Source organism: Apteryx rowi, unplaced genomic scaffold (genome assembly GCF_003343035.1).
Source record: "Apteryx rowi isolate R43461 unplaced genomic scaffold, aptRow1 scaffold_126, whole genome shotgun sequence".
NCBI lineage: Eukaryota > Metazoa > Chordata > Aves > Apterygiformes > Apterygidae > Apteryx > Apteryx rowi.
Window position 1 is genome coordinate 1,364,679 of NW_020447486.1, and position 24,677 is coordinate 1,389,355.

The window sequence follows — 24,677 nt, forward strand, 5'->3', positions numbered from 1 at the left end:
AATGGCATGCTGCAAAAAGTACGGCTGTTGGTGTCCTATAACTAAGATTAGGTGTGTATGTGTGTATATATACAGTAAACTATTCTTAATAAAAAGGGCTTTCAAAATGTTCTTGTCCTTTTCAGATTCTGATGCTTGGATAACTTGTTAGAGGGCTTCGTAAATGACACTGGTCCTAATTACTTGATCCTCCTACGTGAAAACATGGAAAAGTTTTGCATCCTAAGTGGTTATACTAGCAAACTGTTTAGATATTAGGTCACAGTAACCAATAGTTCTGCTTTTTATATCACCTGTATCTGCGTGATGTTTAATGATATGTTTGGGATTTCTTCTTAAATTTACTGGTAGTGAGTCATGAAAGTATGTGCACAGGGGTAGAGAATACATTTGCTAAGTTGAGTTCTCTGTGTACTTCTTGCTCTGAACTTCATCGTCGTTAATCATGGAATTATACTGAAAAAAGTGTGCTAATACTTAAACTCACTATGCTAGTATTTCATCCACACAACAGGAATGTTTCATGGCACCAAATATTTCACATTTATCTAACAACTTTCTGCAAAGGTGAATCTAAATATACTAACACTATATTAACGATTGGTCATCTAGGTCTGCTTTTTCTTGCACCAGGTTTCTCTCTGGAACAGAGTATGAGAAACACTTTTGCCTTGGTCATACTTAGCTCACATGTTGCAATTATTTCTCAGAAATATTTCTGTAACTGTAGTTTTAATCTATTTAATATAAGAAATCTGAATTTAATCTGAGGAATATCACTAGATTATCTCACAAAATATTGAAAATACTTCTGCCCTGGAAGCATTGTTTTAAAGGGGGAAGAGTTTGTCAAAAAGGAAGATTTATTTTCAAAGCGTAAAGGAGATCGTTGAATCTCATTACTGCATCACAACCTGTGACAAAACTTCTGTGTGTTACAGAATTTCTTCCTTTTTTCCTTTACCAATGTAGTAAGTAGCAGTATAGCTGATAGTTAAATGACTCCAGTTTCAAATGCCACTTAAAACTTTATGTTCAACTGTTCAGACTAGACTATTTAACTTAATTAGCACTATTGGTTTAACAAGCTACTTAGCACACTTCTTAAAATAATGTTGCTTTACTGGGAAATCTGGAATTTCTAATGCTAATAACATGCTTCATCTTAAAGCCTAGCCAGCAGACCAGTAACCTGTTCTATGGACAAACTAACACTTTTCTTTACCACTTCTTTTTTTCTAGTTTTGAAGCAAACTTTTTTCCTGAGTGTTAGAAAGAAAAGTATGTCACAAATATATAATTAGTACAGCTCTTCCCTGTTCCTCGAAGAAACCTCTTCTGTGTACACAAATCATTCTTCCATCCTTGACTTGTTGAAAGGATTGGCTACCAAAATGTAGACTACCACTCAGACGTGACTTCTGTGAAGCCTCCAGCCTGGCACTAACACTAACTGGTGCTGTTCTCTTCAGGGTAACGATATCATTGCTGCTGCGAAGCGGATGGCGCTGCTAATGGCAGAGATGTCTCGCCTGGTGAGAGGAGGTAGTGGGAACAAGCGTGCCCTTATTCAGTGTGCAAAGGATATTGCTAAAGCATCGGATGAAGTCACTCGGTTGGCCAAAGAGGTGGCAAAGCAATGCACTGACAAGCGGATTAGAACAAACCTCTTGCAGGTAATGATTTAACTTTTAAATGCCTCAAAATACCCCTTCCTTTGACCTTCTCTCGGTATGGGTGAAGGCTGGAGCACAGGAGCTGTGGCAATAAATCACCTGTATCTTTCCTTGACTTGTTAAGCTTTGTCAAGTTCAAGTCTGTTTTTAGATCCCATTGCAATACATGTTTTGTAAAGTCAGGATTTGGTTACAGATGGGTGGAAGATGCCAGTGCCCAAAAGAACTTGAAAAATACCATGCTATGAACATTAGTCTTTGCAATGTCTGCATTGCTTTACATTTCACCTAGTCATTCTTCTTGTATCAAAGTATAATAGCAGTAATATAACACACTCCCGGGCTTTTTTTTTACCATCTCAGATGGTCAGGAATGGCAGGATGTGTATTTGGCTAAGTAGACCCTTAAAGAATACCTAGAGGAGGGGAAAAATCTTAACTCCATTCTCCCAAAGAATTCATATAGCAAGTCAGAAGTAAAATAAGAAGTTCAAGTATCCTACCAATACTCTATGCTTATTTCTTATCTAATACTAAAGCAAAATCAAAGGATTTAGCTGAAAACCCAATAGATAATTTATCGGTTCAGTTTACAATGTGAAGTGTGTTTAATCCCCATTCCTTAGGTCTGTGAGCGAATCCCAACCATCAGTACACAACTCAAAATCCTCTCCACTGTCAAAGCTACTATGCTGGGCAGAACTAATATCAGTGATGAAGAATCGGAACAGGTAAGAGGTGTAAAGTTTGATGGTAGTGTGAACTGTTGTTCACAGTTTTATGGGAAGGGGATGTAATATCAGATGTGTTCTAGGAATTCAATATTGGAAAGCTTACCTTAGCTATGTGGTAAAGCTAATTTTTAGTATAGTGCCTTGGTTTCTGGTTCAAAGGCTACAGTTTAATAGTGGGACATCGATTCTTCCCAAGTCACAAGGTTATTTTCACTCAAATTTTTATTTGAACAACTTGTTAATCTCTTGACTTTATAGTAAAAAGCAGAGCTAACAAAAGAACTTGCTCTGAAACGATCAAGGAGGTTTGACACCTGAGGGGTGCTAGCACCCTCTGGTGGACTGTAGTGAAAATATTTTGTTCTCCAACAACTTCTTAACTGTCTTACAACTGTTAGCTTCCTAATACTGCAGATCTTACCACAGGGTCTTTTTGCTTCTGAGAGAGTAGTCAACTCTGAGACACTGAGCTTTATTCAGATTTCAGTAAATGGACAATGAAAAACAGGGTCTGTTGTGAGTCAGTATGTTACTTGCTGGTTTCCAGAGACTGTTTCATTTACTTTTCATAATTTAGACTGAGTTAAGAATGCTTGTACTGGCAGAATGCTGCTGTCTTATTAATACATTGCAAACAATTTTTCTTCTCCTTTCTTGACAGGCAACTGAGATGTTGGTTCATAATGCCCAGAACCTCATGCAGTCTGTAAAGGAAACTGTGAGAGAAGCTGAAGCAGCTTCCATTAAGATTAGAACAGATGCTGGATTCACCCTGCGCTGGGTTAGAAAGACTCCGTGGTATCAGTAGACACTCGCCACATAAGTATTGTTTTCTGTAACGTAAAATGCCTTTTTTTTGGAAACAGAAGAAAAATATTAACAGCAAAAGGTGCTGTAAACAAGCTTAAAATTAGCTTATGCTAATGCCCCATTCTAAGGGTATGAATTATATGAATATGCATTTCAAATATCTTCGGAAAGCATTTGGTATCACACAAGTCAAAATTGCTTTCGATAGTAGACAGTTTTTATCCTTTGTTTGCTTTTGAAGATTCTCTTCGTGAATTCTGTAATCCCAGAAGCACATTTCATTTATGCACTGTATATTCCAGTAGTTTCCATGTGATAATATAATACATGGACTTCACTTTGAGCTTGTACTGAAAGTCTAGGACACTAACAGTGTTACTTGACAGTGATACAGGAACAATCATTGACACAAGCATTCAACTTTTCAATAGAATTTTAGTTAGCTGTTCTTAAACCATGCAGAAATGATGAGCGGTGTTTTTAAAAAAAAAAAAAAAAAAAAAAAGGAAGGCAGAACACTTAAAGTGAGGATGAAAATCCTATTGCTGAAATGATTTTTTTTTTTTTTTTTCTGGCTGTTAATTTTGCCTGGCAACAATACGTTAAGTCAACAAAAACTGGAGCTGTCCTTGTCACCCTGGTGTCATCCTCTAGGTGGGCTTTCCAGAACGCTTGTTCTGTCCTGAAATGCTTCGCAGTGGATGTTCGTGGCACACTGTGGGCAGCTTGAGCCTTATGGTTGAAGGCCTTAAATCACAGAACTCTTTCCTTCTTGCTCACTTTAGTGATGTGAGCTGAAAAATCTTGGTTCTCTTAAGCTAGCTGTACATATTCAAAACAAACATAATCATGTCCAGGACCAGAAAATGTCATGCCCTGGCTCCTTCCTTTTGAAAACCAAATGAGCACATACACAGGGCATTATTCTATTTTTTTTCTTTTATCCCTCTATCTACTGTTGTTCTAGTCACTCATGGTAGAAATTAAAAGATGAATAACAATGTTCAATTCAAGAAGACCTTTTACCTCTCTGCCCTTTTTTTCCAGCAATGAAATAGCAGTTGCATAAGCTTTTCCGAATCCAAGTACTGCAGGGACACAAAATCCTACACTTAGGTAGTCAGATGGCTACTGACAGTCCGTGGTTCCTAATATTAAACCTTTTCAGATATTTTTACTGTTTTTAAACATATTTAGAGGCCTGAAGTTCAAAAATCTTTTTAAGTCCTAGTAATAGTAAATTGAACAAAGTGTTAGTATGTCTTTTTAAAAAATCTATTAATAAAAATACTTGGGATATTTTTATGCTTCCATAATTGAACATGCCTTTATATATATTCATGTTAATTGCTCCGTAGTCTCCTTTGGCATTTGACAGAGAGAGGGAATGATTGTTTTCGAATGGGTCTCTCTATGTTTGCAAGGAACCCTTTCAAATTTCTACCCAGAGCAGCACTGACCTCGTGAAGACCCCTTAATTTCCATTTGCTAAAAATTGTTGCGTGGTCAAACCACCTTGATTAAAGTGTCCTTGTGGAAAACCTGCTCAGTTAGTCTAACAAATCAAAGGAAGAGAGACACAGTATAGTCAGCTGTTCTTTGCCTGTCTGTAGCAGTTACTCTACACTTGGATTTTCTTTTTTCCCCTTTCCACTGCACTGTTATCTAAAAAGGGAAGTTAATCTGATTATAATACATCTGCCTCAAACTGACCGTAGCAAGAGAAAGCGTGTGTTCATCTTTAATTCACTCCCTGTGTCTGGGTATTATGAAACACATGGTACTTAGGATCTTTCCTTACTTTCTCTTCCTGTAATTATCTGTAACAGGAAGAGTGAGGAGGAGATGCCAGAGCCTTAACCTGAATGTCTTGCATTTGGTTGGTTTCTACCAGATCTTTAACATAATTGTAATGTAGTCATTTCTATTTAATAGTAAATTACACTGAATAGGTAGGGGTTATTTTTAAGCAGTCTTCTGAATAGTCTTCCTGTATTTCTTTCAATGCTCCTCCTCCTCTCCCCCTCTCCCCCCCAATTCAGGCTTCTCMATGAGATTTTTTTTTTTAGCATCACTGTTTAGTTGCTTGACTGATATTAATGCAATATTACTAATGCCTTTAATACATAATTGTTTATGCCAAAGATCACTTTTTGTTTATTGAGGAATGTTTGTGGGAATGTTATGAATCATGGTTGCCTTTGATACTCTTCCAGAATGTTTGCTATGAGTTCTTGAACTGTTTTGTAAAAGCTGAGATGCTTGTCCACCTTATGCAATTACTGCTTTTTTGAACACTATTGGTCTTCAGACCTGAAATGCAGCAAAATTTGAAAAAGACCATGAATGTCGGTTAGAAATGTTTTACCACTATAAAACTTCATTTATAAACCAAAATGTGTTATATAGTCTAATGTTTTCAACCTTTTTCTTTGGTTCTGTTAAAACAATAAAAATGCATTTGTACAAATGTTAGCTTGTGAGTATTAACAACTGATGATTGATGACACATTTTTAGCAGCAGAAAGTAAAAAAATGAAGCACCAGAAATACTCAAGCAAAATAATAGTGGGTTTTACATATTCTGAACAGAAAGGAGCAAAACTCCTGAAACAGGAAAAGAGGACTAGACAAGTTGGGCTTTCGCTCTTGCACCAGTAAAATTAGCAATGAAAATAATTTATTGAAAGCTGTGGCCCAGTGGGAAGAAATGGGATTTCTTGCAGAGGCCTCACGGTCATCTGTTCTAGTACTGCCAAGCAAAGCTGTGAAAACTTGAGATGGGATTTGTCTGATCCTGTCAATAAGAAGGAAAGAACCACTGCTCTGGCAAACACAATATATTTACTTCATTAATCTGAATTTCACTTTGCAAACCGGAATGGAAGGGCAGTTAGCATGGAATCACTGTCCTGTTTCTTCCAGTCCTTCAGAGCAAGAACATCTTATTAATCATTCATGAAATCTTTCTCTGTATAAAAATTTCTACAAGCACTGCATAGATAATGTTTTGGCTTCACAGAATCAACATTTCTTGGTGACGTAGGACTTGAAAATATAGTCTGACAGTGCAGGAAGGCATCTGGCATTTAGTAATAATACATGAAATACAGATTTTTCAGTTGCTGTTTTCCCCTGAATGTTGGGGGAGGAGGCTGTCATGGGTTACACATTTGTCATGAGACTGTTAACAGCAAATATTAAAAAAAATGTATGCTCCATTTCAACCTCATCCTTCTCCCTTCCCCAAAAATGTTCTTTTTATTATTTTTTTAGGCTAAACTGTGCATACTGTTTATGTTGTAATTTCAGTTGACAACTTCTAGTTGTCAGAAACGTGAATTTAAGTTCCATTTTTCTTGCTTAATATCAGACTTTCATCTTCATATTGTTCTCTCCATATCTGAAGGAGGAATAGAACCTGTGAGACGCTCACCTTTGTCAGTGCTCCCAGAGCTCGACACCTAGATCAAAAGTTGGCGGTACTAATTCCTCAGTAATGATATTCTCCTATTTCTTAAGCGGTACTATGCATATCAGTGCTGGTGCAGTTTATTTCAYTGGGGAGAATGTGAACACAGTCCCCCGCTACTGCAAATGGTGCAGTTTTCTGTGTTTGGAGAAATGGCAGGAGTCAGCACACCCACAGTGGAAGGTGTAAGCCTTACACAAGGAAAACCATTTCCCTGAGGAAAACCATCTTTGGGCTCAGGGTGCCTTTCTTACTGGATAGGTGTAATTCTTGTTGGCAATGACCTCTGGTGGTGCCAAGTGTGGATCAGAGCTCCTCCAGAGCCAGGAGCTTTGCATATCTTTCCCTGATGGCTCAGTTGCAGGAGACTGGCAAGGCTTCTTCTAAGACTCTAATACACTAAAATGCAATCTTGAAGGAAAGTGTTAGTGCTGAAATTAGCCATTTTTTGATWCTACATTATGTTCCATTTCAGTAATGGTATCACTTGTGAATGGAGATATTGCAGTGTTTCCAGGCTGCTAATGCAGGCAGCAGTTCTAGCTACTCAAGGCTTAAGCTTAGGACATATCAATTACATCTTAAGTCAAGACTCTTAGTAAAATTGGCTTAACCGAAGGATGTTATTTACTGTAACATGCAGTAGAACAGTAGAATGAGCAATGAACTGACAGATGATTCCCCAAATGGAGAATGGTAGACTAGAAGCTTTGTACCTTTCAATACACAAGAAATGTGTGTCTGCATAATACAAGGCTTTCTTACAAATACTGGTTCTTAAAAGCACTGTTTTATCTACCATAATCTACTGTCAGTTCAAAAACTCAAAATGAATGTCTGCAGGCTAGTCACCCTAGTGATACTGCTGAAGTTGGCAACAGAGAATGTGCTCATTTCTTTCCTTACTGGCTTGCTGCCAATGTTCAGGTAGGTTCCCTCTTCTTTTTTCTTTTTAGACTTGAAATCATTTTTGTTTCTAAGTTTGAAATTTTGGCTACTGAATGAATTTAGTTCATATACTGATCTTAAGCAAAGTTAGTACCTCTTTATCAATTTGTAACTTAGGTTAGGGAAATGAAGATTCTCTAGTATCCCACTCTTCCTTAATTCTGAAACTTGTTTATCTCAGCCTACTACGTATTGACCAAATGCATGGTTTTAAACCTGACGGGTACTGTGGCACATGTATTAATTTACAGGGATAGCAAGCTTATGCTGATGTATAAGAAAAACTTTGTCAGCTTTGCATGATCACTGTTATGACTTTAGTGTGCAGATTGTGACTGTTCAATTGTCCTCCATTTAGAAAATCAAAGGGAGCTCACCTACCATGCTCCTGAATATACTCTTTAAACTTTAAAAACTTGCATAGTGCTCATGTTCAGTGACAGTGTAGCAAATAGTCATCGTTTAGTTGTGGACCAGATGTCTTCTGTGTACAAGAGCATTACAAATAGTTTACAATACTGATGACTTCACAAGAGAAGATGCATTTGCAGTAGAGTTCCCTTTATTTCATTACATTAAAGCAGACAACCATTAAATACACTTGACATTTCTACTGTGCTATCTAAAAGCTATGCTCCAATGTACACATGGCACAAATCTGGTGGCATCCACTTCAAACAAGTGGAACATCTGAATCAAAGCTCAGGCTTCACATAAAAAATAGATCTTACTCTCTGCAACTGTATTCTTAAAAAATGAATATGATGCTGAAATTGAATGGAAAGAAAGTGGACTACTGAAGCAACAAACACCCCTCAGATTTAATGTAGAATATTATTTTTATCAGCTCATCTGCAGATGGCACAAATGAAAGCAGATTAAGGCAAATGCTTCTTAAGAAAGGCAGTTTCTTGTAAACAAAAAGGAAAATATTTTTTTTCTTTCTTCATCAGAAGCTCTTTCTCAGGAGTGACATTTGCTATGGTCAAGGCCTGTTTGGGAGCCTGCCCATCATTCTGCTGTTCTCTATTTCTGAAGGGATCACATGATGCTTTGTGGAATACCAACTTGCAGCTGGCTATGAGAATAGCTGAGCTTTCTCTGCATGCTGCAGCAGCAAAATGTGCTACCACAAGACTCTCCCAATAGCCTGTCTGGCCTTTATAATGTGCTTGGCCTCTGGGCTTTGGTATCTGATTTGGCAGTGTAGTGTTTGTGACATTCTGTGGATTACCTATATCTAACTATTCACCAGCACAACAATTCAGTAAAAAAGGGTGAAGGTGTATTAGAAAAAAAGGTACCGTATTTTAAAGCTGTATTAAGAAAAAATAAGCTACACTTTCATTTTAAGACCTGCTGTGCACAAATGCTTTGATCTCAAACTAATCAATGTCTATTAATTGGCACCTACTTAATAGCAACATAAGTCACTAAGCAGTCGTTTTGTTTTGTTTTGTTTTTTTTAAAGGGGAATTTCCTCTTGGAAGTAGAGCATCTTCTCATGTCCTGACTTGGAATTTTCCTGCTTTTGTAATATATTTGACACCTTTAAAAGGCTTGTATTTTTCTCCATACATGTCCAGGCGATTGACTTTCAATCCTGGAACAAAAGTAAGAGTACAAAGTTAAAGGCAGAATACTACAAATTTTGTCAGTCTGTTTAAAAGTCTTCTCCATTTTCTTCAAGCATGTTAAAAGCAGTTAGGAAGCTAGTTTTCCTTCCTACTCCTTCATCAGTTCATCCATTTTGAGAAGCAAAAGGGACGGTTCTTGTCACCCAGTCCTCGCTGGCAGCCTGGGGGGGACAACTCTTATCTGTTCTACTCAATGAGTCAACATCCTCCTTCCCAGGGATGAAACACTGAGCAAAGGAGTTCATCCCCCACAGCTCATGCACAGTACACCCTTGCTCCTACTAACATGGGTGAAGCAAAGCAGAAATTTTAAAATTTTCTTCACTCTTTAAATTATAATTTCAAGGACCAGCAGTCCCTCTGTTACTGATTGGGAAATACCAGCAGCTATTAATTACCTAACAGATTCAGGTTGGCCCCTGCTTTCTCATATGTCTACTAGCTTTGGCATCCAGCCATTCGGTCTACTGTGTTTTGCTAAATTTAGACTGGTGGATTGCAAGTTTAAGAGGGCACTGTAGAATTCTGTTGTTATACTAGGACAAACCATTATTTTACTTAACAAAATAGTCTAGGATACAAAAGAACACTAGCCTAGTACCAACCTGGACAGATACTACATGCATTACCACTGGTTCTCATCTACTGTCTTCAGTCATCTTCCTTCCATCCAAGTCTGAGTCTTTGCTGTATGGGGTATACTCTGTTAAGGCCTTAATTCTGCAAAGACTACTCAGAAACATTTTGCACACGGAATGCTCATGTGATTTAAGTGTTTGCTGACTGAGGCCTTGAGTTTGCTTTAAACTTTCTTTTGCACTTACCCTATAGACTTCATGCTGATTTCATGTGCAGATTATTTTGAAGATGAAAAACTAACTAGTTACAAAAGAAAAGAATAAACAAAAGGGGCAATCTTTAAAATTAATAGAGCTTATCGACCAGTAGAAATGGCTTTAGTGGTACAAGGCTAAAGAAAATCAAGAGCAGCATGCTAAATCATCATTTATCATTCTTCACTAAAAAGAAATTGCATATTTTTAATGCACAAATCAAAACAATTCCATTCTTCTGTACACTTTTTCACAACCTTTCTTGGGCAAAGCAACTGGGAACTCACAGTTTTCTGCCAGCAGGGTTAACTGTCAGGTTTAGGTTAACCAGACTTCACCTGTTTGGACGAAGTCCAAGCTGACTTTAGTTCAGCACCTCCAGTTGAAAAATTAACAACAGGAAGGCTCCATTTCCTATTGTTATTCTACTTGTTCCACCAGCATCAATTTCACTTAACGCCCACTCACCTGAAATTGCAAGCTGTTGTATTTTAAACTGGATGTTTAAGCTTGGATTCTCCTCTGGCTTGGGAGCTCCAGACTGTAGGTTCACTATGCCCTTCAGATTTGGTAGCTTTTGAGGGGTAATTTTGCCAATGTCCCATGTTAACACCTTGTCAGGAAAGAGAGAATAGTAGTAGTAGCATTTTAGGAAACCCTCTATGAGGCCACATTCAGGTCAAGTCTTAGTTTGCAGGCTGGGTACAGTAAGTAGCCTAGTAGCCCTGAGAATAATTCCCCCGGTCGGCGAGTTGGCATGGTTAGGGCTCCTGCAGGTATGGCGTCTGTTCTTTCCCAGCCTTCCTTTTGCCCTACGAGGGTTCCTTCGTTGGGTTGTGCACTTAATAGGGCTCATTCTCTTAGTAATACTGGCTGACCCCATTGTCACATTGGGTCAGATAGGTCTGCAAAGCGAGCATAAAGGTAGCAGGTATTTAAGCATGGGAATGAGCAGGAGAGGAGCGGGTGCATAGCAAAAGATGTTTAAGATAGAGTAACTTTTCCAAGAGACACTTTTTTCCCATTGATTCCTACACTTTAAAGAAGGTACACGTGACAAAGTTGGCCCTTTACTTACCCACAAGAGGTTTTTTTTTTGCTGTTGTCGTTCTTGTCTTATACAAAAAACTGTTGCTAAATGCAGAAAAAACTCAATTTTCTGTACTTCTAGAAGCAAGGTTTTGCAGTTACCATCCAACTGTGTGGTAAATTCAGCAGTATAGCAACAGGCCCAGAATTTCTGTAGAGCCAAGTGAGAGGCAGCACAAGCAGAGCAAGCATGATGAACGTAATCAGCTCCACCATGCTGTTGAGGTACATAAAGTTTTGGTTTTAAACTAAACAAGTCAGACATCTCTTCAGTACAGCAGTACTAAGAGCTATTTTAGAGCTGAGCCTTGTCACAGCTTATCACAGATCAGTTTGAGAGGAAAAACAAGAAGACCAAGTTCTGAAAAAGGGGGCAAAACTGCGAGTAGGGGGAGAAGTTGTTCCAGGGGATACCAGGAACACAACAATCCACTGACAGTTATCCCAACTCTTAAGAAAAAAACAGTAAAATTTATTTCTGTCAGTCATGACTCCCTGTCTTTTCTCTCCTTTGCAGGGAGGAAAGGCGACTTCAAGGTTTTTTTTTTTTTTTTTTTTAAAGATTGGTGTCTGTTGCTTTTAAAACCAAATGTTATTTGGAGAGCTTTCACCTCCAATTCAAATCAAGCGCTGCCTGAGAAATTCCAAGAGCAGCAGAAAGCTCAGAACAGGGTGTTAAGAGCCAGCAGAATGGCTCGGCTCAGACCGCATTCCAGCAAAATGGTTCCTGGGGACTAAAAAGCTTCAGGAGCTTTGGGAAATTTAGGTTTTGAATCACAACTGAGAGGCAAGAAAGCAGGATTCCCAAGATACAGTTTTTCAGACTATTTGTTTGCCATTTTTCTTCCTGTATGTCTTTAGGCAGATCTTTTGGGAGAGACTTGCATCTCCTGCTTCCTGTTTTTCTGACTATCTATTTTCAAGTCTGCTGCATTTTCTCCAGATATGTTTTAAAGGGCATAGATTGCAGTATGCACCACAGCTGAAACCAGCAGCAAAATACTGCTGCATCCATTAAAGAAAAAAAAAATAGGGGTGAAGGTGCAGGAGAAAAGAGATGAAGGAGACGGGAGTGAAGTGCAGACTGATATAATGAGAAATCACATCTGGGTCTTAAGACTGAAAAAGTGAATTTTAAAAAGAAAGTTTTAATTCATAAACATATGCTGAAGGAAGGTTTTCTGCTATGTGTGGCACAGTGTTCCAGTACTCTGCAATATGTATAACTTGCTCTAATGTCTTCTTAGATATTTAAATAAATAAAAATACAAGACTTACTTACTTTAGTAACTGGGTCAAACGTATAGTTGCCTTGCGTAGAAGTGAGGTTCATGTTAAGTACTGCCTTTGGCATGTGAACTGTCATGACAACTCCTTCTACTGTTTTCCCCATATTCTGTTTTGGTCCAATGGTAACATCAAATCTTCCTGAAGAACTATTCTCCTTAAAACTGATCATGTGTTTCACATATACAGGAATCGCCACCAAGCTGAAGAAAGAAAACAGTAGTTGCATGCATCCTGGCTACTTCTCTATTGGGGAAACTAAAGCTCTTTTTCATAAATAGACCTTATGTTTCTGGCAGGCATAAGTTAGAACCAATTTCTTTCAAGCAAGAAGTGATACTCAGCTCTTCAACATCATTGTTCAAGTGATTTTTTATTAGTGGGGAATCATGGGGAAAAAAAAATCTTCCAAATCACTTTTCCTAATCTCTTTCCTTCCACTCTATTTTTTTAAAGTAATCTCACTTCTCAAAACAGCCCTCAGTCAAACGAGACTTAGTTTGCAGATATTTGTGGCTTAGGCTTTTTTTGCTTTATTGTTTTTATGAAGTTTATGATCCTCTATGGATACAGACACTTAATCACAAAGATCTATCAGCAGTATCAATTACCAGGAGTGAATAGCCCTATATTACTATCACATGTGATTTATGTCACTGAACAGTGATTGTTTAGTATCAGCAGCTCTGTTGAAAAACTGTTTTCTTGTTTTAGTGTGGACAGAGCATCAGATCAGACAAAAACAGAGAACATGTATTTTGACAATGATGCAAATTCTGCTTGTAACAAGGGGAAATCTGCAGTTACCCACATGGAAAGTATTAAATGGTGTAGTTAAAGAACCAGTGTATCTAAACCAAACATACTTCTGTGAGCTGACACGGTAGGAGATCAGTCTGAAATTCCCATCTGGAGGAATAAATGAAAGGACTCTTTCAGACTCCCAGCGTTTGAACCGAATACATGGATGGAAGCTGACATCATCCAGCAGCCTTGGGTTCTGTAAGAAGTGGTAAAGTGGTAAGTAGAAACTCACAAAGTGTCAGCGGTTTGAACTAGGCTACTAAACTCTACACATTTCCTATGTCTTATATTCTTAAGTATTTTTCCTGATCATTATCAGAGGCACATTACTCAACTAGATGGATTTCTGGTCTGACCTGGTACCGCAGTTCCTGTATTTTTGCGTACGGACAAAAGTCATTCCAACTACTGAACATGTAGCAACTTTTACAGTACAAGGCAAAGCTTGGTATATTATTTTTCACGTCTAACATATGAAGCAGTTGTTGCGTTATTTTACAGTTGTTTAAATCTGATCATTAAGCAAAATAAACCCAGAGCAATTAAAATTGCCAAATACACTGCTAAATTTACCATGAAAGAAAGAGAAAGATCTGGCATTCCTGAGAGCTTAATGCATGAATCAATAACACCTTGGATTTCTGCAAAGACTGTGGAACCTGGGAAAGAAAAAAAAAAGATACTTATCAAGGGTGTAACAAATGTTGTGAGTTGCAGCTAGAGGGCACAGAAGCCATTTGCACAGCACTCAACAACACACCAAGCACAGATAGAAAAGGTCATTCCAGTTACTGTGGCCTAGGCAGCTTGCTAAAACACCTGAATTAGAGCAAACAGCTTGCCCCGAATCAGCAAATTATACTTGTGCAAGCTGTTACACAGGATTTGTACTGGAGGTGCTTGAACTGGTTCCCAGCAATGAGCAGATAAGAATTTCAGAATATGCAAGCTCTGAATTTTCCTTTCTTTCACCCCTGTCCTCTGTCTCCAGAAAACTAGCCAGTTGTGCAGTGATGTCAGGAAGCTGAAGCACATCAAAACAGTCAACATCAACACAGAGTAAGTTTGGGCTATGAAGCTCAGGATCTTGTTATCCTTGGTTTCCACAGCTGAAGTGTGGCTTATTTTACAGTAGGATTAAATACTCATCTAGATGTTAAATAAATCTACAGTCAAAAAACCAAAAGCAGGATTACCATGTGCCTTACCCAGGAAAGGATCGTTTCCTTAAATGCCCACCAAGGGCAGAAAGGCATGAGCAGGATTCTGGACTAATTAGCCCTACAAGCAAAGGTTGTTAGAAGTAGAAACTTGCTGACCCAGTTAAAGGGAAGGAGAAACTGTGGGTTAATACCTCCCCTTAAAAGAAGAGATCCTGTTTCAGATTAATGCATATAACCATATGCCTATGAAACAAGATAACATCTATTCTGGAGGAGCAATCTTATCTATTGCTTAGTCCTAATGAAGGTTAGGAAAGAAGATTTTTGCACTGTAAGTCCCCGAGGAATCAGAGGAGAAAAGAGTAGTTACAATTACAGCAGTGGGTCCTCAGTAGACTTAAATAATCTCAGTGGTCTCACACTCTATTTGGGATTGAAATGCATACAGAAATACACACAGGGTCTTGATTATAACTCCTCAAACTGGGCACGCATAGTACTCTTAGGAATGCTATTGAGCTAGGGGAGTAATACAGCCATCAGGGCGTACTGACTGTGATCCCCACTACCTTTTAGTCTCTCGACAGTGAGAATAAGAGTTGCACAATGGCCATTTTTGACTCTCTAGTATGATTATAGCTGAAGTGTGTGTTGAACTGGTGTATGGAGACAAAAAAACATTGACTATTGTTACTAACAGCAGCACTGAATTAAGAAATCAGAGATTTAATCCCCTCTCTACACCCACAAACTGGTATCATACAATCTTCAGCTTTAATAGCCAATGGGCCCTGCCAATGAACAGAACAGCAGGCACTTGTCTACAGCCCAACAGTTTTCTTTTTGGATCAGCTTTTTTCCGTTTCCTGGCACTGGCAACATTTACACAAAAGTTAGCAGATTCCTCTTCAGAGCTAAATTTCATATTAAAGACTGCAGTAAAGTATTTGAAGATATCATCATTTTTCTAAGTTATTTACAGAAAGGAAAGGAATATTGTTATGCTTCATAACATCTGGCTCCAGTTTATATACAAGGAAAACAATACCATCTGACTATTTTGCAGCAAAGTTTTGTCTTGCTATCAGAAGACAGCTAATGACTGCTTTTGTCTTGTTCACTTGAGGGCCTATGAGGACCTACCATAGACTGTTAGCAGGAACAAGGGAGATAATTTTGTCATCACATTTAAAGCTTTAAGTATTTTTTTTTCTATTTGTATCTCTTAAGAGATAATAAATATACAAACTAGGTATCTAAGTACAGAATATTTCTTGTAGGTGTACAGCATGTTCTTTAAGCAGCCTAGTGCACGTTGCTATTATAAAATGAACTAAAAATATATTTGGGCATGTTAAAATGGGCTATGTATTTTTATTTAAGATATGGATATATGTATATAGAACATACATATAAATGCAGAAAAGCAGTTGGACTGTATTCTCTCTAAACATCAGTGGCTAAATATAAAAACATACAACAAACAAATATGAGTTCACATGTCATCTTACCTGATTTGTCTATAATTGCATCAATTTCTTCAATGACATCAAAATAGGCTTCGTTGTTTGTGTATTTTACCCCTGCTCTGCGCCAAGGAATGTTGGACAGCTGCCCAGTGGGAAGTGTGTCACCCACATTACTACTGCCTTAAAAATTAAAAGAAACTCATAGAATCAGTAAGTAATTACAAGAGGAGTGTTTCAGTTATCACAGTTATGAATCAAAAGCAGAATTTGACCCTGAGAACTGCAAACTAAAATCTGAACCACTAAAATTTCATTAAGTGACTTGAATTAACTTCAAGTATGTGTCCAGACTTACAGCTTTGAGACTGTATGCTTTGCACAGCAAAATACAAGGCTCAAGTCAGCAGAAGATTTGAGTGGGGGCAGATGGGGGGTTAGATTCCCAAAAGGATTCAAGTGCTACAATTCAAGACATTGCAGCTCCTTGTGAGGGCTCTGAGCACTGTTTCCCCCTCTTCCAGGAGTTTAGCTGACTGCCTTCACGGCCAGCTTGCAGATAAGAGATATTACAAAGAAAAACCTGGAATAAGCCTTAGTGGGGGCTCCCTCCCCCTTTACTTGGGAGCTGTTGAGGCTCTTGCCTTTGATGCCCATCTGAGCTACCTTGTAGGATGTGACAATCATGTCTGTTCCCAACCATGTACCCCACTGATTCAGACCCTGACCCACGGACTTGACCTTCCAGCCTGGCGATCACTGGACTGTGGCTGACTCTGCTTACTGTCTCCAGCCCTGATCCTCACCCTGACTTGCTGGCTCCATTTCCTCGCTCCTTGTCAGTGAGGCCACTGCCCTGCCTGCCTTGCACTCACCATCAGTTCCCAGTTCTTCTTCCCTTGCAGCACAGCCTGCCCATGCTGCTTCCTAGCACTCCTACTCTTGGCTCTTGAAGTAGCACCTGTAGCCTCACACCAGTAGATAAATAAAATTTGGTTCCCCCAAAGAATAAGATTAATGCCACTCAATGTGAGAAAAAGGCTTCCTGAGCCACCTAGTAATAGAGTAAAATGATGGTTCTTTAGAAAGGAAAACAAATCATATCTCTTCTGGGGATTAGCTAACTGATCTTGAACTCCCAGTATAGTGGAAACAACTCCCTCCGCTACGCGTTGTTATCTGGACAGGGCTACAGCTCAGCATGGGTGTGGTGGTGTGCTCTGCAGAGTGAGACAGCTTCACTGAGAGGCAGGGGCAAACGGTCATCACTTCTACATAACTTGGTGGCTAGGCCCTCTCCCAGGAGGCAGAAAATTAAAGTTTTCATTCTTTTGGGCTGGTAAAATAAACCTCTCTAAAAATACCCTTACTAGACTCTGCCTCAGTGCTATAAGATGTGGGGGATGAGGGGCAACTACCTCCCCACTCTAACTGCCTTTCTGAAGGGGAGCAGCTGCTGTGGCTGTGCCCTGTGCCCTTCACAGCCTTGCCGGGTGCAGCAGGCACGTGCGAGCCAGGCTCAGCTGCAGGCCAGGCTCAGCTGCAGGCCAGGCAGGTGGGAGAGCTCCCAGCCTGCGGCTTCCCACTGGCTCGGGGCTAAGCTGCTGACACTGACAAGACGGAGGCTGTCCTAGGCAGGCACTTTAGGCTCCTAGGGATTTCTAATGAGGCTTTAGGTGCCTGTGTAGTAAAACAAAAGGATTTGAGGCTGCAGCCCTTGGCTGAGGCATCTTAATTCCCTTTACAGTGCTGCATCTGGTCCATTAATGACGTAGACATTTTTCAGAAGTATAACTACTGCCATCCAAGCCCACATTTTTCCAAAAAACAGAAATAAAACCTGATGAGACTTACATATAAAAACTAGACTGCATGTGTTACCCCAAACACCAGCTCTTCCGAGCAATACCTGTGTGGCCCTGCAGCCCACCTACTACCCATCTCTAACAATGTACAGACGAACATTTTGCTATCTTCGACCCCACGTGACACCTCATGGGCCACCTCCCTCGCGTCCGCTTGCCAGACAAGCAGATTCCACCAGCTCAGCTGACAGACATGTGGCTGTCAGTGTGAGACGTACCCATTTACGACAGCCTGAAACCAGCTCTGAACTTGATGGATGCTGATGGTGGCAGGGTACGTGCATGTGTGTGGGGGGGGGTGGGGGCTGAGGATAGGCTATTTGCTTCTCTTCAAACTATTTGTTCCCAGCCAGCAAAGATTTATTGGACTACTACTATACTAGGTATCTGTTACTTATCTTTATATATTAATTTCGTATAGCATGCATAACCTTCTCCAGTGCCCCTGAGTTATTCAAGACTTGGGCTAGTTCTGTAGCAATCCCAGAGCACCTGTCTCCAGTATGTGCTGCCTGAGCTGGGTCCTGCTACTCCTGAGGGACTTCAGCAGCTGTGGCTGGACCAGATACTACTACCACTGAGGATCTCAAAGGGGCCYGGCCTAAACTGCAAATACAGAGTAAGTTGCCTTTATTCAGCTCTTAATTATGGGAAGCGGAAGGACAGTGGCCTTGCCTTATAAATTCAAGTCAATATAGTATTATTTTTTAATTAAAAAGCACGACAGGGCTTGTTTTTTAAGCAGCCAGTCACCTCTGAATATTATTTACGTTCATACCTGTGATGGAGTTGACAACGGAGCGCAAAATTGTGGGAGGCTTAATCAGCTCCTTCAGTATGTTAGATTCTGTTGCCAGTGGAAAGCCATTGTCTAACATTTCTTCTAGAAGTTCATACACAATAACTACATTGTCCTTAATTGAAGTCTCGGAACATTCGCCAAAGTAATCCTAAACAAATCACAGATTACAAAGGGGAGGATTTTTATTCCTGTTAAAATGCTTTACAATTTTTTTTTAATGCTTACAGAAACCCTCTAACATATCATGGAATTTTAGTGCTGAAAATGACTAGCTACTTCTATAGCCTGATTACACTACATGTTAAGGTTGCATTTACCATGTAATTAGAAATAAAGACAGTGTGAACAATGAAACTAATGCAATCTGGTTTACTATGGATTTGTGTCCCAGGGGTTCTCCCACTTGTGAACATTAACACATCTTCAGTCAGAAGAGTGCTGTGAAATATGGAAAATATCTTTTGGCAATGCCCAGTCTTCACTGAGGTTCTTTTATTTACAGTATCTGCCAAATAGGTTGAAAATTGACTTACATTTAGCATCACTCCCCTCCCTACAGACTGCTCCATGACTGCATGCTAGTTCAGTCCATCAATATAACATGAACAGTACAAAAGCTTACAGAAACAAGGCAGCTTTTATAAATTGGCATTTGGGTTTTAGTGCATGTGCACTGGTATCTGTAAATCAAATGAATACACAAGATAAACCTTCTTTTCCTTTGTACTTTATAAACCAGCACTTGACTTAAAAATTGCCAAGGGCAAAGTCATGACAGGAGGGTTTACTGCCTTTTTTTAAAAGAAGTTTACATAAAAATTCCCTTGGAATTATTTCAATCTTAAAATTACTTAATGGTGACACACCTGGAAAGTATCTGCTACTCGGTGCAGAAATTCAATTACAAAGAGTGGTGGCACTTCTGTCTGTATGACAGACACAAAGAAGATTTTATCTCGATAGATGCTGATGAGGTAGTGATGTGGCGTTGAGATGACGGGAGGCACATTTTCAACATCGACTGCTTTCTCCTGAGCTTCAAAGAAATAATCACAYACAGATTGGCTCACAACGCTCTTCCAGTGCTTCTCCAAGAATATATCACCAGAACAGTTTATAAGAAACAGACTGTGGATCATCTTCTGTTGGAAACACATTTGAACAAGTTAAAACAAACAAAAGGATTTGAGGATTGACATTTTTTCTTCTCCCAGGTCCCCTTTCTTATAATGGTTATTCTTTACTAACATTCATTGTGAATGAACTTAAGAAAAAGATACTGCTTTACTGCTGTTTTTTAAATGGCATTTTCTTTATTTAGAAGAATGTTACAGCACGAAATAACTCAAAGGGGATTAAGTCACTAATATATACTGCAATTTAAGCAAGAAGCTAGCACTCTCGATTTCTACTTTCATCCCTATTTGGCATTTGAGAAAGGCTGATTCTCCCTGGTTGGCACCCACTTAGACATGTTGTTTGATAACATGAATGGATACCACATACATGAAGTTTCCTGCTTTTCTTGCAACAAAGGAGTTTGCATAACATTTACACACATAACTGAGCATTGATGTCTCTTAAAGATAAATACCTTCAGTTTGTCAGCTTTCGGCTACTGAACTAGAAAACAGTGTTTCTTATTTGCTAGCCGATTAGTCTTTAAGTTATGACCAAGTGGCCCTTGGATAACGGGTTGGAATTCACCAGAATTACACAAACTTAGAAGTTTTTATCTTTTTTAATTAAATAAAATTACCTCAAATGTATTTGATACACATGAAAAAAGCTTGTAAAATATGTCTTACATCTAATACTAACTCTCTTATGAAACAGGAAGGTATTAGCTCCAAAAAAAGAATGTAACCCTTTTATTCCCGTATCTTTCAGGATTTATAAATAACATGTCTCAGGCTCTGATACTTCATTTTATTCATGGGAAAAGAAGCTTATCTGCCTTCTTTAAAAACTAATTCCTAGTCTATTTCTCAACTTTCAATGAAACAGTAGCTGAACTAAGAAGTGAATAAATTATTTTCTCCACTTCTATAGAACAGATAAATGCTATCAGACTTCAGTTTAGCTCTTCAACCTTTACATGAGGAGGTATAATGCTTTGCCTGACCCTTCTAATGTCTTAGAAACCTCTTGTAAAGAGCACAGTCTTTGCTGGTAGATACACAAAGAGCAATAGTCAATACGTGGATGGAAAGATCCTATTAAGCCAACACAGTATATAAAAGGAGTTTAATTTGGAAACTGTAACTGTCGATTTGCTTAAGAGTGGGAAAGGAAACAAATCTACAAGCTAGCACTACTGCAAGTTTCCACTATACCTCTCATGGATCAAATTCATCTCTATCTTACTTTGTTAAAAAAAACAGACAACTTTTATACTGCAAGCACAGCATTCTTATAGAGGAGCCTTGACACAATTGCTTAAATCCAGTTTAACCAAATGTGTTCTGAGTTTAGCCAGCGCTGAACATTAAACCCCTCCAAAATCTCCTGGATAGTCACACAACGGTGGCAAGTATAATCAACCACTGAATGTCAGTATTGTTCCACACCAAGGCAGCCCATACATATGAAGGTGATCAGCTATAAATCTCAGAATAGTTCTCTGTACATTTTAATATGGATACAATAGCATATCTGTTAACAAAGATAAAGCCCAGCTCCCAGTAAATGCATGCAGAGCTGCATAGAAGAGTTCCAGTATCAGCAGCGCTAGCGCTGGCTGCACTGATAAGACTCCCATTTATGGAAGACTTGATCTACAGACCACTGTGAAGAAAGAAGGCTGGTCTGTGGGCAGCTGTGGATGATATGCTGGCGAAGTATAGCTGGGGTGTGTTACAGAGTGCTTTTACACCCTAGCAGTTGTGCTGCTGTTAAAGCTCATACCAATTCTATTGATCAGAAACTACTGCACTTGTTACGAACACTTAAGCAAATACGGCAGTCCAGCATGCCAACGTAATCGCTAACTAAATACAGTCACTTACTTATACCGTGATCACAGCAACCTCTCCTGGTAGATGAAATGACTGTGTTAGCACAGCCACTTCTTTTGCCAGAAATCCCACTTATGATATTAGACCATGACTTAATATGCAAGAGGAGGGCCCGGGTGGCCAAAAAGGGCAGCAACACTCAACCACTGCCTCTATCTACTCATTTGTGTTTCTGCCCCAAGCAGCCCAGATACCAGCTGTGTTCATATGAGCGTTTGTGCTGCCACGTGGTAAACTGGAATAACAAACTGATCCGGGGGACCATGCTTGGCAAATTATAGCTTTACAGTATCTGTGGAATGCTGAGCAGTAAAAATGCACCTAGCTGCCTACCATATCTTCTGGCAGTTTTTACAGGCTTTCGCATTATGCATTATTACTTTACTTTGAGCACAAGAATTCCCTTCAAAACCTCACACATGCTCATTTCCTCCTTCACAAGTTCCAACAGCACGCTGCTAAGAAATGCGAGTTGAAGTGCTCTGGAAAGATGGAAGCTCTCTCCGTATAGACCAACTGCAGAGCAGGCAGTGCACACTTTGATACCAACAGGCACAAGGCCTGCCCTATCAGTAACCGAGCAGCTCGGCCTGTTCGCTTCTCACTGCCACTGCTGACAACAGAAAAGCTCTAGTAGCGGTGGGAGTACCAATCTGCTAGGCGCAAGACCAATTCATTTGATTTATTCCACACAGAATCACAGAATGGTTGAGGTTGCCAGGGACCTCTGGAGATCATCTAGTCCAACCCCCCTGCTCAAGCAGGGTCACCTAGAGCACATTTCCAAGGATTTTGTCCAGGTTGAATATCTCCAAGGAAGGAGACTCCACAACCTCTCTGGATAACCTGTTCCAGTGCTCTGTCACCCTCACAGTAAAGAAGTTTTTCCTCATGTTCAGATGGAACTTCCTGTGTTTCAGTTTGTGCCCRTTGCCTCTCGTCCTGTCACTGGGCACCACTGAAAAGAGTCTGGCCCCATCCTCTTGACACCCTCCCTTCAGATATTTGTATATACTGATAAGATCCCCCCTCAGTCTTCTCTTCTCCAGGCTGAACAGGCCCAGCTCTCTCAGCCTTTCCTCATAAGGGAGATGCTCCAGTCCCCTAATCATCTTTGTAGCCCTACGCTGGACTCTCTCCAGTAGTTTCATGTCTCTCTTGTACTGGGGAGCCCAGAATTGGACACAATACTCCAGATGTGGCCTCACCAGGGCTGAGTAGAGGGGGAGAATCACCTCCCTCGACCTGCTGGCAACACTCTTCCTAATGCAACCCAGGACACCATTGGCCTTCTTGGCCACAAGGGCACATTGCTGCCTCATGGTTAATGTGTTCTCCACCAGCACTCCCAGGTCCTTCTCCACAGAGCTGCCTTCCAGCACATCAGCCCCCAGCCTGTACTCATGCATGTTTTTTTTCCTCCCTAGGTGCAGGACCCTGCACTTCCCTTTGTTGAACTTCATGAGGTTCCTCTCTGCCCAGCTCTCCAGCCTGTCCAGGTCTCTCTGAATGGCAACACAGCCCTCTGGTATATCAGCCACTCCTCCCAGTTTTGCATCATCAGCAAACTTGCTGAGGGTGCGCTCTGTCCCTTCATCCAGGTCATTGGTGAAGAGGTTGAACAATACTGGACCCAGTATTGACCCCTGGGGGACACAGCTAGCTACAGGCCTCCAACTAGGCCAAACCATCAAAAGTTATAGCTTTGTTACCAGGGCTGAGTAGAGGGGGAGGATCACCTCCCTTGACCTGCTGGGAAACACATGCTGCCAAACAATTGGCACCAGCCAATTAAAATGGATATTGATGATRGATATCTTACAACTGGTATTATTACAAAAATATCTTATGTAAGCTAGTATTTAACTAAAATTACTTACAGGACTTCCAATACAGAAGATTTCCCAGCTAATCCATTTTTCGAGCGCCAGACTTCATTAAGACATCTAGACATTCCTGAATTTATGTCTCATTACCCTACCTTCTCCTTCTACCTCATCAGAGCTTTAGCTTTGCAAAAAGAAAAGATTAAAAACAGTGCAACATAGGAAATTGATATAGTTACAGTAAGATTCCTTACACCAATAGGTCAAATAAGTGATACACGTGGCCAGATAGCAAAGCAGGTTAAGAACTGGGACACCTTGAGGGTAAAGGTCTTGAATCAAATTTCTTAAGTTTAAAAAACAGTAGCAAAAGCACATGACCAAAATTTAAGAATTGTCAGACTTTTGCAGTACTGTATACAGAGACCACTTTGAGATGGCAGCATAAAAGCAACATATGTAAAATACTAAAGGTGTATTTCTAGGAATATTTCAAAAGGACATGTCTCCTCTTTCTCTGCTTTTAGGCATATCTAGGAAGCAGACTAAAGATATACACGGATTATTACTTGCATCTTTAGTTCAGAGCAAGCCATTCATGCTCATTTTTAACAGACTAACAGCCTTCGATATTACTGCCTGACTGCGAGTGATCCCACAAGGCACTGCAGCAACAAGTAACCAAGCAGAGGTTTTGCAGTTTCTTCTCACAAACCTTCCATCCTTCTCAAGAGCTCTGATGCATGAAATTCCACATGATTCTCTGCAGTCACATCTCTTCTACCAGAATTTGAAGTCCTCATAGAAGAACTACAAGTTTTTAGCTAAGGTGTCTTCAGTATGCTGATTCCAAATCTGCATCTTTCCTTTTGATTTTGGAAATTTTTGAAATTTGGATATTGCAATTTCACTCTTCTCTCTCTCTCGTGGCAGAGAAGCATCTGGACTGAAGTCACAGCAAGTTCACAAGACAAAGCAAAGCTCACTGGTAAGAGGGAAAGGCTGTGTTCATGGGAACAACACTGACAGCGTATGCTTGTCCTCAGCTACAATTAGATTCTCTAAAATTTAATTAATGCAGAGATACTCTTGCCAGCTGCTTTTCTGTAACACTGAGCTGAGTTACAGTCAAAGCACTGAAAACCACTGGCCTCTGCAACACCCTTTAGAGCTAATAATAATTACTGAGAATGTCTCAATATGGGATGTGCTATAACAAATAATCCCAGAAAAGTCTGAACATACCAT

At 39.8% G+C, this 24,677-nt stretch overlaps 2 protein-coding genes across 9 annotated transcripts in view; one reads left to right on the top strand and one right to left on the bottom strand.

Moving 5' to 3' along the window:
* Nucleotides 1-5,695, top strand: part of VCL (vinculin) — a 67,119-nt gene extending 61,424 nt beyond the window's left edge. For all 6 annotated transcript variants that reach the window (XM_026055815.1, XM_026055821.1, XM_026055816.1 and 3 more), the window contains 3 exons: nt 1,473-1,676; nt 2,303-2,407; nt 3,072-5,695. In XM_026055815.1, the coding sequence (XP_025911600.1) occupies nt 1,473-1,676; nt 2,303-2,407; nt 3,072-3,218 (456 nt within the window). In that variant the 3' untranslated portion in view covers nt 3,219-5,695. The remainder of the gene's footprint in view (nt 1-1,472; nt 1,677-2,302; nt 2,408-3,071) is intronic.
* A 2,485-nt stretch (nt 5,696-8,180) lies between these two features.
* Nucleotides 8,181-24,451, bottom strand: AP3M1 (adaptor related protein complex 3 subunit mu 1). Of its 3 annotated transcripts, XM_026055833.1 has the most exons (10): nt 24,145-24,451; nt 19,453-19,728; nt 18,563-18,734; nt 15,965-16,102; nt 13,864-13,949; nt 13,353-13,486; nt 12,482-12,689; nt 11,189-11,416; nt 10,579-10,723; nt 8,181-9,243 (listed from the first exon to the last, which is right to left on the bottom strand). In XM_026055833.1, the coding sequence occupies exons 2-10, from the start codon at nt 19,723-19,725 to the stop codon at nt 9,143-9,145; spliced, it is 1,485 nt and encodes a 494-aa protein (XP_025911618.1). In that variant the 5' UTR covers nt 19,726-19,728; nt 24,145-24,451; the 3' UTR covers nt 8,181-9,142. The 3 variants fall into 3 exon arrangements, with proteins under 3 accessions (XP_025911618.1, XP_025911620.1, XP_025911621.1); XM_026055835.1 differs by lacking the exons at nt 11,189-11,416; nt 24,145-24,451 and having other exon boundaries at nt 8,185-9,243; nt 19,453-19,730; XM_026055836.1 differs by lacking the exons at nt 11,189-11,416; nt 24,145-24,451 and having other exon boundaries at nt 9,212-9,243; nt 12,478-12,689.
* Nucleotides 24,452-24,677: the final 226 nt, after the last annotated feature.